Consider the following 16,007-nt stretch of genomic DNA (forward strand, 5'->3'; position numbering starts at 1 on the left):
TGTGCTGGTTAAATAAGACCTTGCATTTGGTTTTGAGTTTGTTTTCATGTTGTTTCTCTCCCTGTCGTTTAAGCTTCTGCCATCCCTTTTTATTTCCTGCCATTTTAGTTTTTTTCTTCCTTTCCTCCCCTTAGCTTGGGAATCCTCATAGTGTCACTCAACAGTTTGTGTCCACGGTAACATAATATGGTGCTCTACGATGACACGTTGATTCTGGGAGCTCTTTGTACACCTGTCATACTGCCTGTCTGTCATAGTAAAGCAATTGCAAAGTGTCAGTTTGTATCTCCTCGCCTTTTATTAGGATGAGATATATTATATAATGGAAACTTTTATATGAATTATTTAAAATGCCTTGAGTAAATTTCATGCAAAAACAGATAGATAGATAGATAGATAGATAGATAGATAGATAGATAGATAGATAGATAGATAGATAGATAGATAGATAGATAGATAGATAGATAGATATAGAGGGCTGGATTTACCTCTTATCGTGACATAGGCAAAACCATTTTTGTGCCCCCTTTCTTATTAATAGGCCTATATAATATTACCACCCCAGCAAACAAAATATTTCATAATCAGTGGAAATGGTTACAGTGTTTTCTATCACAATAAGCACTTGCATTCAGTCAATACAAATCAAATTTTTTAATTTGTTTGAGAATGGAGAAAGACCGTTCCATTAATAGGCTCTAGCGTCATGGGCACATTACCACTTCGGGAGTGCATTATTTCTCTAATAATTTTAACGGCCTGGTGTCACAACCACACCTAAAGATATTGTTCAGATGATTTATTTCAAGATAAACCTTCTGTCGCAGATTCCAAAACGTCATTTTGTAGCTTTTTACTGATAAATTCGTAGGGCAGCGCAGATGACACGTTTCTGTTCACGTCGTCGCATGCGAGTCCGTGTCTGCATCTGTGAGAGAGAATGAGCAAAGGAAAGCGTGATTTCCGTACATAAAAAAGGTGGAAAACCTGGAAATAGTTTGACATTTTTTACCCTATTGTTTGTTATATTTATTTGCTCAATGTCTTCTGGTGTTTTGGTTCTTTTACTGTTCTAGATAGCACATAGGCACGTGCCTAGAATGCCTACGAGTAAATCCGGCTCTGGATAGATAGATAGATAGATAGATAGATAGATAGATAGATAGATAGATAGATAGATAGATAGACAGATAGATAGACAGATAGATAAAAAGAAAAAAAAAAATATATGCATACATACATACACACACATAGATAGACAGATAGATAGATAGAAAGATAGATAGATGACATATGCATTTATTTGAACAATGTGAGAATTGGGTTTTGTATTTCCCAGGTGATATCCCCTCTTTCTGACTCCATTCTGGCTGAGAAGGCCATCACAGTGGTGGATGATAAAGTGACCATCACTGATCTGGGAGTTCAGCTGGTGGGCTCTTTGAGTCTCTCACTGCAGCCCAGTTCCACCAACAATAGAGCCTTCTACATCACAACCACTGCTCAGGACCTGTTGCACACACCCAAACAGGTGAGAGACATGAGAAATGACCAACAGAATACTTAATTTACTACCATAAACTACTATGTATTATGGAAAAAATTATCTATGCTACATAACATTCTAAAACTAGAAGTTGAGGTTACTGTAGAAATTGTAGCTGCTGTAAACTGGCTCCGACTGTTCTGGAACTAGAGGTTTAGGCTATTGTGAATTTGCTTGAACATTTCAGAAATAAAAGCTGACAATGCTGTAGGGCTGCACGATTAATCGAAATTAAATCATAAAGATGATAAATCGCGATTAGGCAGAGGCTGTGATTTTCATGCATATCTTTCAGGGAAGCAAGGTTCTATGATCAGCAGTAAATCGCCATCCGAAAGCCAGAGGGCGCTCTCGACGCTGAAACTCCAAATATATAGTGGTTGCTGAATAAACAGAAGATTTAATGCTTTCATTGATTCAATGTGACTAATAAACACAAGACCATGACAAAATATGGTTAATTTGAGTTTGTCTTACTATTATAATGTTTATTATTATAATAAAGTATATAATATTGCAATGACAATCGACATATAGCCTTTATCACTGCTTAGAATACTATGAAATATTTTGTGCCTTATTCTGTGTAAGAAGTCACATCATCTCACAGAAGGATTTACTTCAAACACTCAACTGAAGTTATTAAGTGAGTTTGGAATAAAAACGTTATTAAATGTTGTGTTCCTGTGGCTCAGTGGGAGAGCATTGTGTTAGCAGTGCAAAAGGTTGTGGGTTCAATTCCCAGGGAACACACATACTGGTAAAAAAATAAGAATAAAAATGTATAACCTGAATGCACTGTAAGTTGCTTTGGATAAAAGCATCAGCTAAATGTAAATGGTGTTTTCACATGCTTTCAGATGGAGCAGCATTAACTACACAGAGCTGTAGTTCACTGACGAACTATGTGAACTGGTTTCATAATTGCAGAACAATTTATTTGATTTCATAATCACGTGATTAAACAGTCTGCCTGTCACCAGAACCCTGCACACATTCAAGTTACAAATTTATAATTAATATAATAAAAAAATCTATAATTTAAAAAGTTTAAAATTATAATTAGCTTTAATGTTCAAGCACAAGAATTTAACTTTATGGAGACTTACTGGAACACTGCAGAACTAGAACATGAGGCTGGGAGTACAAACTAGAATTGCAGCTATTTCCATTTCCATTCACGCTACCTGGTTAAGAGGTTTTACTTTTTTTGTGGCTAAGGAGAGATTGAGAGAGATTAGAGACAAAATGTAAAAACTAAAATATTTTAAAAAGTCTGGTAAAGGAACAATCTTTCACATACTAACCTGACCATGTATCATTTTAAACCAGGCTTTGTCAAGCACACCTGTCAACCGTCCACAGCCTCCCCTGCCAACAGTACAGATACTATTGTGGAAATAATCCAGTATGCAAACACATTCTGCAAAATGTTCTGGCCTCTGTTTGCTCTATTAACCCATAGCCCCTCACTAGAGGCACCTGTGTTCCTTTTGTCAGGCGTTATTATAACTGAGAAGTGAACAGCTCTAATATCCTACTTCCCCTACAGTGCTGGTTGGAATCATCTGATTAAAGTATCTAAAATAGCGGCTCTGCTAAAAATCAGAATGCTTTCCCTGGCTTCTGTCAGAGTTTTCCCACGCACAGGGCCCAAGGTTAACTATGAGTGAATGAGAGTGGGTGGGAAAACACTGCAAGAGTCTCATTTAGAGTTGTTGGCAGTTACGGATATTAAGAAAAATGCTTTTTGTCTCATTTGTATAAGCTGCCAAAATCAAGGTGGCCACATATCTGGAGGCTGTTCTTGTACACTGTTTAAACACTAGCGTAGTTTGCAGTTTGCGTTTTCACTCTCTTGAGCATTTGTGATTATATAAAACCATATAATTATAATCCACATCATATAATTACCTCTCTCTTCCCAACCATAGTATTTAGTATTTCTTAAATAATATACGACTACATGTTCAGATAAGCTCAAATTTATTTGCACATTTTTCAAGTGCTGCTACAGATATTTTTGTGAGCTTCTTGAAAACTTGACACTAGTCTTAAAGGGACAGTTCACTCAAACATGAAAGTGATGTTGTGGTTCACACACTTTTTTTTAATGTCATTCCAAACTGTATAACTTTCTTCTGTGGAAATTTAGAAAAAACATACATGCTTTTCTTTCCCATGCATTTAAAGCATACCAGGTTTGAGTGTTCTGCAAGCATGAATAAAGTCCCTTAATACCGGCTTATTCTTTCCTGTAGTTTTATGATGACTGAAATGAAAGAATTCCTTGTTTTAGCAGTCAAAGTAATGACACTGCCACCTTGAATTTGAGTCTGTACCAAAAAAGTAGCATTCTGAACTATTAATGTATTTTTATTTTTTTTTTTTTACTGCCAGACTTTTATTGTTTATTTATTGTTATATTATTATATTATAAGTTTATTGTTTTCAGCATGCCTCTTCCTTTTTTTTTTTTTTTTTTTTTTTAAGTATAAATTACTGAGTTTTTTAAGGTAAATCTTAACTTGTAGTGCTCCTGCATTTATCATGGGAAATTTGGAATTTATTAAGAGAAATAACCTTGACCTTGACAGCCTTCCTATTAGACATCATTGCAGTTCCAGTCACAGGCAGTTTGTGCTTTGATTCACATGTTCAGGAACGTAAAATGTGTTTTCAGAGCAGAAACTCTCATTCTCACAATGCCACAATGCAGTGCTGTATAGTATAAAAGCCTTCACTCTCCAAGGACAATGATGCCAGTAGCTATATAAATGAGAATATTTCAAACTAATTTGGTTTTGTTGTTAAAAGGGATACCAAAAATGAAAATTTGGTTGCCATTTATTCACCCTTTTCTCATTCAACCCATAACACAAAAGGAGAAATATGTGCAGAATTGTACTAGCCATTCTTTCTCGAACTAATCATTTTTTGAGTCATATCTTTTAAATGCTTTGGTTTCAGTTCAAAAACAGTCTGAATTATTTTTTTGCAAATCATACTGATTTGGTTCTCAAATTTAGCTCACTGACTGACTGTGCAGAAGTTAACAGGAGGGAACTCAGGCTTTTCTATGTAATTACAATGAATGGATACTGAGGCTTCAAAAAGGATGCACAACTCATCATAAAAGGGGTTCATATGACTCATGCACTACATACAGATTTGCTGAAGTCACTGATTTTCTTCTCCTCACCTCCTGTAATCCTGTGACTGAATCGTTCATTCAAAGTGGTTTTGTGAAATGGATCAACCAAATCAGTGAAAACATGTGACTCAAAAGAATGATTCATTCAATAAAGAGCGAGCAGTACAATTCTCCATCAGTTTCTCCTTTTTTTGTTCAACAAAAAGTCATAAGAATTTAAAACAACACTGAAGTGAGTAAACGATGACTTATCACTACGGGTGAACTTGTCCTTTAAATAATGCATCTGTTCTTATATTACAGGAAGCCATTATCAGTGCATGGATTCAGTACAGTGATGGCTCTGTGACCCCTCTTGATATCTATGACCCTAAAGATTTTACTCTAACCATCACCTCACTGGATGACAATGTGGTCTCCTCCTATCAGGAACATTCCCAGCGCTGGCCCATTATAGTGGCGGAAGGCGAGGGCCAGGGAGCACTACTGCGTGTGGAGATGATGATCTCAGAAACCTGCCAGAAATCCAAGAGGAAGAGCATTTTGGCCATGGGGATAGGAAATGTACAAGTGAAGTTCGGACAGAACGACCTGGAGCAGAGGAGTGGAACTCATGATGAGAATAGTCTAGACAACAGCACAAATGAACAGAGGCATAAGGTTCTAGAGCCAGATAAAACAAGTGGAGGGGATAGCTGGAAATACACAAACAACGCAGCAGAACGAGAAGAGTCAGTCCTAAAGAAAGTCAGCACAACTGCAAAGACTCTGCTAACTAGTCGTTCCGGGGGAAACAAACAGGGTGGGGGACAAAACAACAACCCTGTGGACTATACCAGTTTCCCAGTGCAGGTGGACCTACCTGGCGGAGCAGAGAGCAACTTGACTCAGGCTCCAAGAGGTCTGTCAGACCTGGAAATTGGCATGTATGCCCTGCTTGGAGTCTTTTGCCTTGCTATCCTCGTCTTCCTCATCAACTGTGTCAGTTTTGCCTTCCGCTACCGCCACAAACAGCTTCCTGTTCTGGAGCAGGGCAACATGAACCATGCCCACGACTGGGTGTGGCTCGGTAATGAAGCGGACCTGATGGATCATCACGGCGACCACGGGCCACTGGCACACAACGATGAGTGCACGACTGCGATAGATCGCAATGAGGGGTGTGAGGAGAGCAAGTTCCTCCTCAACGGGAGCGGTGTTCAGAAAAGCGGGTCATCACACGGACGTGGCATCCCCAATGTGCACTCCAATCCACGGTCCTGTTTGGGAAATGACCCCAGTGGAAAAGTCGAACCCCTTAACAACTCTCCCAGCGCTGCCAAGCGCAAAAGGGTCAAGTTTACTTCCTTCGCCACTGTACTACCAGACGAAGGTGGGCCATACACCAACTCCATCCTTATCGGGAATGAAGATGACATCAAGTGGGTCTGTCAAGACATGGACATGGGACAGTCGGCTGAGCTCAGAAGTTACATGGAGAGACTGCAAGACAATCTGTAGGAGCTGGGAAGAGAACAAAAGGAAGGGAAAGCAAGAGGGCGGACACAAAAAAACTCACCAGAAATGCCTTTGCACTGTTGGGGGAATGCAGGGAGAGAAGGAGGGAGGAACTGTTAAAAGAATCGAAAGTGGATGCAAGTAGGGATTAGAGAGGAATACAGTCATTTGGGAGTTTTGAGTTAAGTAGGAAATTCACAAAAAGGGCAAACAGGTGAAGAGAGACTGGCACGTTCAGACTGTCTCCGCCGAGCGGTCCAGGTGGCGCAGGGTGAGCAGCTGCCAATTGGCTAGCACAGGGACAGAATGCCAGTTACCAACACCCCGAATAAACAAGCCCAAACAAGACCAGTGAGAAAAAGAAAGAAAAGGAAACAAACTTGACAGCTGTACAGAAAATCACAGTCCATGGAAATCAATAAACAGGAGTTGTTATCGCTAATGTATCTCAGTGTTTTACATAAATTTCGATTCAAATCAAACAAGTCAGAATTATAGACAGATACAACATATTTTATTTTTTGAGATAATCCCAGTTTTTTTCCAGATTAGTTTGTAACTAGACCAAAACCTGCAGATCAAGGTGTTATTTTTTAACCAATCATTTTGTACTTTGTCCCTCCTGTGTGAATTCCAAGAGAGCTGGGGTGCAAGGACATGTGGGATTTCCCCTGGCTGGAATCTGTACCAGCTGTATCTGCACACACATAGTTCAAGGAGTCGAAAAACACCAAAACACAATAGTCCTCCCTCTCCATCTCTCCTCTGGGAGAAAAACATCAGTGATGAAAAGCAACATGAGAATACAAAGACTCATGCACTGTTCATTTGATCAAGTGAATGTGAAAAAAAAAGACTGAGGACTTCTTTTGAGTCCCTTTGGGGGGTTGTTCATTTGCACAATAAAAATAATACAGAAAGTGCATATAGCGGCCCTCAGCTAATCTGAGACTGGCCAATCTGACTGTTCATACAGCAACTAATCCAGACATACAACTTGACAGTTTGAAGATGCGATGAAGAAACACGGGACGGACCTTGTAGAAATACAAGCCCACAAAAATGAGTTGTGTTTGTTATAAAACCATATGATTGCTGTGATAGAAAAATATACAAGAGTAGATATGGTCTGTTACTCTCCAGTACGATAAATGTATGAATGTTTCTCTTTTTATTGAGGCGAAATGTACATCGTTTACCCCCTTTTTACATGGCTGGAGCACCTGCCCATAGTTTTTACATGTCCTATAGGTTTTAAAGCAACTTTATATTTCTGCCTCACTAACCCCAGCGTTGAACCGGTTCTTTGAATCCTTGTTGTTTATATTACTGAAGAGTTGTAGGGAAGGACAGATGTGGACACCTTCTCTTTGAAAGCTCAGGTGAAAATATGCTCACAGATGAACAGTGGTAGAATTGAAATGTAGATCGTAAGAATGCAATATTTATTTGTATGTGTAATATGAGATAGGATGTAAATAAAATGATTAAACATTTCTTGTGGACACTGCAAGAAGGCTGTTGCCTACATTGTCACAATCAACACAGAAGAGTCTTGAGGCCATTTTGATTGTTTCATATTCTATGTTCAAGTCTGATTTCCCTCTGGAGGAATAAAAATGATAGGCTTTAATATGACATGTCATGGGTTCTGTCAGGACATCAGATTCCCCATTTAGACAAAGTTCAGTCTTTTCCTTTGATATATTATTTCTGTAGGTGTTTGATTTATTTAAAGCTACATTAGAAGTAGTGGAGAACAGATTTATTTATAGTATATAGATGTATAAGGGAATATGTTTTTTTTTAATTTAAATTTTCCAATTACATTTTTGCCTTTCTAAAAGATATATATTTTTAAAGTACAAATTTTCCATGTAGTATCTCAGTTAATTTGAGGTTAAAAAAATACTGTTTAATTTATTAAAAATATTTATGATTAATATTTAATTTCTTTAAAAAAACTATTAATTAATTTTTCTATTAAATTTTTAACGGATGTTAATATGTTTTGTCAGCTATTTCGTCATCAGTTATATGAAATGCGAGAACAGACTTTTAACTTTAATATGTAACTTTAATATTTTACCTTTTAACTTTTGTATGTGTCTATTAATAAAACTATCCATTATTATTCTTATCATTATTATTATTGTGAATGTATTGTTACATTTAAACCTGCTCTCCCCTAATGAAATTGCTGATTTGTCATATGTGATATATGAATCCATTAATTTGACTGAAATGCTTACACTGAAAGATACACTGAAACTGAAATGGTTAAAGATTTTGACAGTCATTGGGACAACATCAGTTTTCCTTTCCAGGTTTCCTTAAAGATTGGCTTGACTTTTACTGTATGAAGTTTCATTTAGTTCTGGCCTTGACTCTCGGTACAGCAGAACAACAGTTTTTTTCTTCTTCTCAGTTTTAAGTTTCGTGGTTTAAGCACTATCCAGTTTATTGCCGGTTGCGACTGTAAATTATGGAGAAACCATAATGTAGAATGTGTGAGAGAGATGGTGAGCCAAGGCCATCGCTGACACCTCTTCAACCAAAATAATATACTGGATTGTAACAATAATGCTCTTCGTTCACCATCCACACGAGGCCTTAGATGCAGTGTCACAATGTCTGATGACTCAAGATGGAGAATACGAACTCATCTTTATACTATAGTCATTCGCTTAGTGTATTCTGATGTGTTTTTTAGATGATCTATTCCTAAATGCCCATTCTGTGCATTTTCTCATAAACCATGTCGTATCCTGCTATATGATTCCATATTTTCACATAAACATATTCGTCTGATAAACTGCTTCATGTCCATGTATACAAATCTATATTTTCATATAAATACGTTTTAGCACCTGAAGACGTCATGATTTTGTACAAACAAACAGATCTAAGAGCAGAAAGAATAACGTAACACACCTGCAACGTTCTACGTTTCTCATTTTAGAGAAGTACCAACATCCTTTAATGCCCTTTTGTTGGTATTTGTTCAGTAATACCCTCATTGTGTACATGCTTTGTCATTAAAGTTCTTGCCTTCTGACGTTGATTTTTTGTTTCTTTTGTTTCCCTTTAGTTTCAGTGTATCTCCAGATACCCATTAACTTTTCTGTTGTTAGCTAGCGACTTGTGAACCAGCTAACTATTTTTGTCATATCATTTTTCAAGAGAGAAACTGCACCAGATTTTAGAATTTTCCACCTCCAAAATACCAAGTAGCAAAATTTAACTCCAGGTTAGTGTTAAAGCAGCTGTATGTATTTCTGTGTATTTTTGGAATTGGAGCCCCCTACAGTTAAGTGGGTGGAATTTACCGTCGTAAATACAACACTGTTGCAGTTATAGTGGACAGCTGTACACGTGTGTTTGTTGCTGCCGTAAAGCAATCCAACCTTTTCATGGAATTTCATAGCTTCACATCAAACTAACACACTACCAGAACAAATGTTTGGGGGGAGTGAGGGAAAGAAACAGAAACCATTCGCCACATATGTCTGTAGCTGAATAGCAGCTAAAATTGCAGATAATGTGGTCAGGATTTAGTGCATTTCGTCATATATTTATGTTTGTATAGTCTATGATTCCGATGTCTTTTATATTTCAGCGTGACGACAGCAGCTTTGATGTACACCAATGACTAAAGTTTTGGACGGGGCACACCAGACATACCATTAGCCTCGGTAATAGCATCGACAAAAGGTAAAGTTTGTGTGCAGCAAATTTTGATGAGATGTACAACACTGTACACATTTTATTTGGACTGTTTCAACAAAAGATGGCACAAAAATACTCTATAATGAACCCCACTATCTTCCACTTGGACTTCAAAGTCATTTTTTGAAATATGGACCCATTTTTCCCCACTCAGAAAAGATGGAACTGTCATTATGCTGCTGTTTCAGAAGCACAGAGAAAAGCAAAGGGGCTGTATTATCTTTGTTTTACCAAATAGATGCCAGTTAGTCATAAGTCAAGGGTGCTTTCACAGAATATTACATTATTTTAAGTACAAAAAATATAGTTCACTGACATTCCTTAGTATAGAACATACATAAAATATAATGTAAAAGAAAAATTATATAAATGAAATGTGAAAATTAGAAAATTAAATTAATTAAATTATAACAATAAATTAATTATATTTAATATTTTAATAACAGAGTCTTTTAGAAAAACTGCTCAAATTTGTTAAAAATTTTTTTGTAAATATTGGGGTAAATACTTTGGATACAGTGTTGGGAAAGTTACTTTGGAAATGCAATAGGTTACAAATTACAAGTTGCCCTGTTAAAAATATAATAAGTAGTGTAACTATTTAAATTATTTTTTTTAAAGTAATGTAACTAATTACGGTACATTTAATTACTTTTCTCAATTTCTAAAAAAATATTAAATTTAAGATTTCTGTTAAATCATTTTCGAACATTAAAACCAGACAGGGTTAACCTTACAGTACTGTAGTATACAACACTCACAACATTTCAAAATCCTTCATCACTTGAATTAAGATAATAATTTAATTTTAAAGCACAGCCACAACAAAATCAGACTTTAACCATTAACATTTTCTGTAATTACACATTTTGTCCCAATGACTGTAACAGACTACAGTTACATTTATTTTGTAATTAAATTACGTAATGCCGTTACTCAACAGTGTGTGTGTGTGTGTGTGTGTGTGGCTCAGAAAGCATGAGAACTTTGGCTTGGACCATCCTGTTCTTTTAAAGACATTTTTAAGTGATTCAAAATGGAAAATTAGCTTCCCCTCACACATCTCTTTTTCCTTTTAAATTGTCTCATTTTCCAGTGACATAAAACATATGGCTTAGTGTTTCTTGCTCTCTCAGCCACTTACGTTTTTTATTTATTTATTTGTTCCCACTCCCTAAACAAATTCTATTCCAATTTAGTGGCTTCCATTAACATGTGTTTCTGCACAGGGCATTGATTTACTGCTGGTATCAAATACATATTGCAAACCAAGTGAGACATGCAACCTTTCATTTTCACGCTGTCGCATTACAAATTCGACATGCTACATTAACAAGAAAAATGACTGTGTTTGGCAAAAGCCAATGGGAAGTGGCCTGTGTCTTTCGATGACATTTCGTTTTCATTTTTGCATTCATTACTGTGTGCTGTCACTGCAGTGCTTTAAGTTGTAAGAGTGTAAGTGTTTTGCTTTATCGCTGTAAGTCATCACAAATGTGTGTGTGTGTGTGTGTGTGTGTGTGTGTGTGTGTGTGTGTGTGTGTGTGTGTGTGTGTGTGTGTGTCTGTGTGTGTGTGTGTGTGTGTGTGTGTGTGTGTGTGTGTGTGTAATAAACTTTTTCAAAAATAAACAAACTTGATTCCAATAAAATGATGATGACCACATTAGAACCTTTGCCTATAAGTGATGCTTCACACAGTGAGACCATCACTTTTTCTCTATAAAATAAATGCAGTTTATTTAAGGTTCTCAACTGATCGTGGTTCAGGAGCCCAGTTTTATATTGAACATCAAGTAGTGACCCGATAGAGTACCAGAATTCATTATCATACTACAGTAAACTAAAATGTCCTAAAAATCATAACATTTTGCATTGTTTTTCCCTACTATATGTGACCCTGATAGAACAGACCCATGACCCATTTTTAAGTTGCAACCTCAGCAGTTAATAACCATTCATTTACAGTATGTATTTGTGTGTGTGTGCGCTTTGAACAGTATTGTTTCTCAGAACATGAGCTTGATCATTTGCAGTGCTGCAATTTCAAGCACCCTTGACATTCCAATGTAAAAATTTATTAAAATGTTGTAGACAAATGACTGCACCTCTTTTGCTTGCTTCCTCAAGAATTGTTTATTGAACCATAAAATGTGTTTGGAGGAACATGGACCTTTTTTCATAATTTGTAGACAAATGACTGCACCTCTAAAGACCCCTCTGTCAAGCTCCTGAAGTTTGCAGACAACACCACAGTCATCGGCCTCATTCAGGATGGAGACGAGTCTGCTTACAGACAAGAGGTTGAGCAGCTGGCTGTACCACAACGTAACAAAAAAACCTGAAGCCGAACACTCAAAATAGTGGAGATGATCGTGGGACTTCAGGAGAACCCCACTGTTCTCCCCCCAGTGACCATCATGAACAGCACTGTGGCTGCAGTGGAGTCATTCAGGTTCCTGGACACAACCATCTCTCAGGACCTGAAGTGGGACATTCACATTGACTCCATTGTAAAAAAGGCCCAGCAGAGGTTGTACTTACTTCGTCAGCTGAAAAAGTTCAACCTGCCACAGGCACAGATGACAGTTTTACTCGACTATTTTTGAGTCGGTTCTGTGCTCTTCTATAACTGTCTGGTTTGGGTCAGCCAGCAAATCAGATTTAAGAAGACTGCAACGGACTGTTAGGACAGCAGAAAGGATCATTGGTGTGCATCTGCCCAGTCTTCAGGACTTGTACAACTCCAGAGCAAAGAAACGGGCAGGTAACATCATCAAAGACCCCTCTATGTATGCATGTATGTATGTATGTACCAGGAGCACCTTCAAAAAAAAACATAACAAATTCCTTGTGTGTTTGCACACACCTGGCGAATAAACCTAATTCTGATTCTGATTCTGTCTGTTCAGGATACTATCAGGTGGTGCACATGTCTCTGACTACATTGAACCATTAGATGGTTAGAGAGTCGGACTTGTAACCAAAAGGTTGCAGGTTCAAATCTCAGGTCCAGCAGGAATTGTCGGTGGGGGGAGTGAATGAGCCGTGCTCTCTTACACCTTCAATACTACGACTGAGGTTTGACCCTTGAGCAAGGCACCGAACCACTAACAGCTCCCCGGGCGCTACCGCAAAAATGGCTGCCCAATGAATTTGAATAATTATCGATTGATCAAACGATAGAGAGATACTCGACTTTTAAAGGTCTATTTATTTACAAAAAAATCACTAAACATTGATGTTTCAAGAGAAAAGAAAACAAAAGAAAACAAAAACAAAAAAAAACAGAGTGCAGGAAAAAAATTCCAAACATACATACACTTACTGTAAATATAGATTTGCAAACAGCCAACATAAGCCACATCGCAAATACATTGATTTACTCCCCATTTATATTTAAACATTTCCATGTCATTAATCAATTTGTAGTAAGTAAACTAGATTTTTATACAAGATTTTAATAAACCCTTTAAAATAGAACATAAAAAAAAAACACAACACTAGTTGATCCAGCAGTTCTCAATTCCAGTCCTCGAGCCCCCCAGCTCTGCATATTTCGCACGTCTCTCTTTGTTAACACACCTGATTCAGATAACTAGCTCGTTAGAAGTGAACTCCGTGCATGAACTGTTTTCCCATTGACATGGTCCCTACACAGTGTTCATTGTTCCCTACTCCCTGAGCAGGGGAAATCTGTTGAAGTTTACCTTACTTCAGAACATTCATTCACGAGTTTGTGCTGCGCAACATCTTCACACATGGACAAGTGTGACATCATATACCTCTGTAAATAAATATAATTTAAATTCACGTCTCACACACTTCAATACACTTTGAATGGAACATATACGTTCGCTTCGAACTGAAATCATGGCGGAATATCCTGTGATGTCCTATTCGCAGGGCACTTACGTTCGAATAGAACAAATGTCTGAAGCCATAAGAGAGACATACAAAAAGTGCAGAGCAGGGGGGCGCGAGAACTGGAATTGTGAACCGCTGAGTTGATCCCTCACCATTCAAACTATTTTTCAGTGACAGCCATACAGCCAGTTTTGCTTGCCCAAATTAAAAACTAAAACATGAGCTTCCCTACTTCTACTATATTTTTTGTCCATAAATGAAAGAAAAAAAATGGTGTAAAAACTTCCCCCAGAGGCTTACACCACTCTTTCAATTTATAAAATAGCAGCCAAGGCCTTTCACACTTTAAAAAACAAATTAAAAATGGTTTCCTGATCTTCACAAAAAGGACAACCCCTACCAACCTCTGGATCATGGTGTGCTCTGTATCTGTTTGTACCTATAATCCAATTTACAATTCTCCACTGAAGGTCTCCAGACCTTTTGTCAATGGGTGGTTTGTACTAGAGCCCGACCAATATATTGTTTTGCTGATTTTATTGGCCGATATCAGCCTGTCACAGATAAATCGGTAACAGAAAAAAAAACACAGATAAAACACTATAAAACATTTTTTTTTTACAGAATAAAAAATGCAGATAAAATGCTTGTAAATGGTGTAATTACGTAGTTTGTCCAGCAGAGCACGCACCATTGTTTGCTACTGGTGACCTAGATGAAATGCTTTAAAGCTTAAGTGTATGGAATACCATTGAAACTTTGAACGGCCATATCTCCCTAATGGCATGGTGAACCCGCACCAAATTAGGGGGATCCCTTCAGCTCGAGGAACCCTCTCAAATGTCGAATTGAGTGTACGTGTCGAGTATATGTCATTTCCAATGAGACCACCCCTGCATCGATATCCCCAGGGGTCCGGGAGTTACGGGTAGTTAAATTCACGGTCGGGTGCCGACCAATCTGCCGATCCTGGTTGGTTACCAACGCATGGAGGGTGCCGTTCGAGAGGGCTCCTTGAGCTGAAGGGATCCCTCGAATATGGTGGAGATCCGCCGCCGCATTCATGAGACAGTGGCACCAGCCAACACTTTCACTATGTATGAAGGTCTCTTGTTCAGGCAGCAGCATTCAAGAGTTGTCTTATTTGACCATAAGTGCCCTGCGAAGTGGACTTCACATGATATTCCACCATGATTCCAGTTTGAAGGGAACATACACGTTACATTCAAAGGGCGTTAAAGTGCGCTAGAAGTGAATTTAAATTGTATTTATTTACAAAGGTGTATTATGTCACACTTCACACTTCTCTAGTAATATATATTCTGTTAATGTATATACTGTATTCTATATGTAGTACCAGTCAAAAGTTCAGACACACGAATAGGAAAGTGTCCAAACTTTTGACAGGTACTGTACTATAATATACACAAAGAATAACGGCCGATATATCGATATCGCCCTTTTTTTACTCCCTAATATTGGTATCGTATCAGTACAAAGACCACCAGCTACCTTTAGGGGAAGCACTTAGTCCAAACATCTCCTGCCATTTTGACTCTTAAGGTGCCATGTTTTAACACACAGTATATAAATAGCTTTTTTTTTCTTCTGTCAAAATTAGCATATTAATGTAGGTGATTCATTTTTTCAGTTTAATGCGTAAAAAATATTTTACGCTATTAATGCAGGGGCAGATCTAGGGTTGGCCACCCCACTCACAACTGCTGCTTCTGTCTCTCTTTCTTGAATTGTGTTTATTTAGACGCAGAATAGACTTTACGACCACATCAAACGGAAAAGACTTATCTTTTATGAAGTTAAAGCGCAAAAGATACGAGCATGCAATGTCATAGTTATGTTGTCAGTTATGTCATGAAGTTAACTAAAAAGGTAATTAAAGCTGTGCATTCATGCAAGTATTTGTTATATAAGAGTGACATTTAAGAACATGTCTCTGAAATACAGTGGTTTTTAAAACTGTCCTGGAGCAGCCCAGCACTGTCTCCCTAACAAACCCAATTCAACTCGTCAGCTCATTAGTAGAGACTTTAAGACCTGAAGTGGGTCAGAAAATATGATGTGTATCAGATCTGTGTGATGTTCAGCAGCGGCAGCTAAAATAACAGCTAAAATAACCTAATAACCCAGCTGCTGTCGACATATTCTGTGACAGTCTGATGGGTCTTATGTCCAATTTTTGTAATATTTGCTGTCAT

The 16,007-nt window shown here is 37.7% G+C and overlaps 1 protein-coding gene across 2 annotated transcripts in view; it reads left to right on the forward strand.

The window, feature by feature from the left end:
* Positions 1-8,331, forward strand: part of LOC109059854 (transmembrane protein 132C-like) — a 202,205-nt gene extending 193,874 nt beyond the window's left edge. For both annotated transcript variants that reach the window (XM_042751195.1, XM_042751188.1), the window contains exons 8-9: positions 1,340-1,531; positions 5,004-8,331. In XM_042751195.1, the coding sequence (XP_042607129.1) occupies positions 1,340-1,531; positions 5,004-6,200 (1,389 nt within the window). In that variant the 3' untranslated portion in view covers positions 6,201-8,331. The remainder of the gene's footprint in view (positions 1-1,339; positions 1,532-5,003) is intronic.
* Positions 8,332-16,007: the final 7,676 nt, after the last annotated feature.

Source organism: Cyprinus carpio, chromosome A5, assembly GCF_018340385.1.
Source record: "Cyprinus carpio isolate SPL01 chromosome A5, ASM1834038v1, whole genome shotgun sequence".
Lineage (NCBI taxonomy): Eukaryota > Metazoa > Chordata > Actinopteri > Cypriniformes > Cyprinidae > Cyprinus > Cyprinus carpio.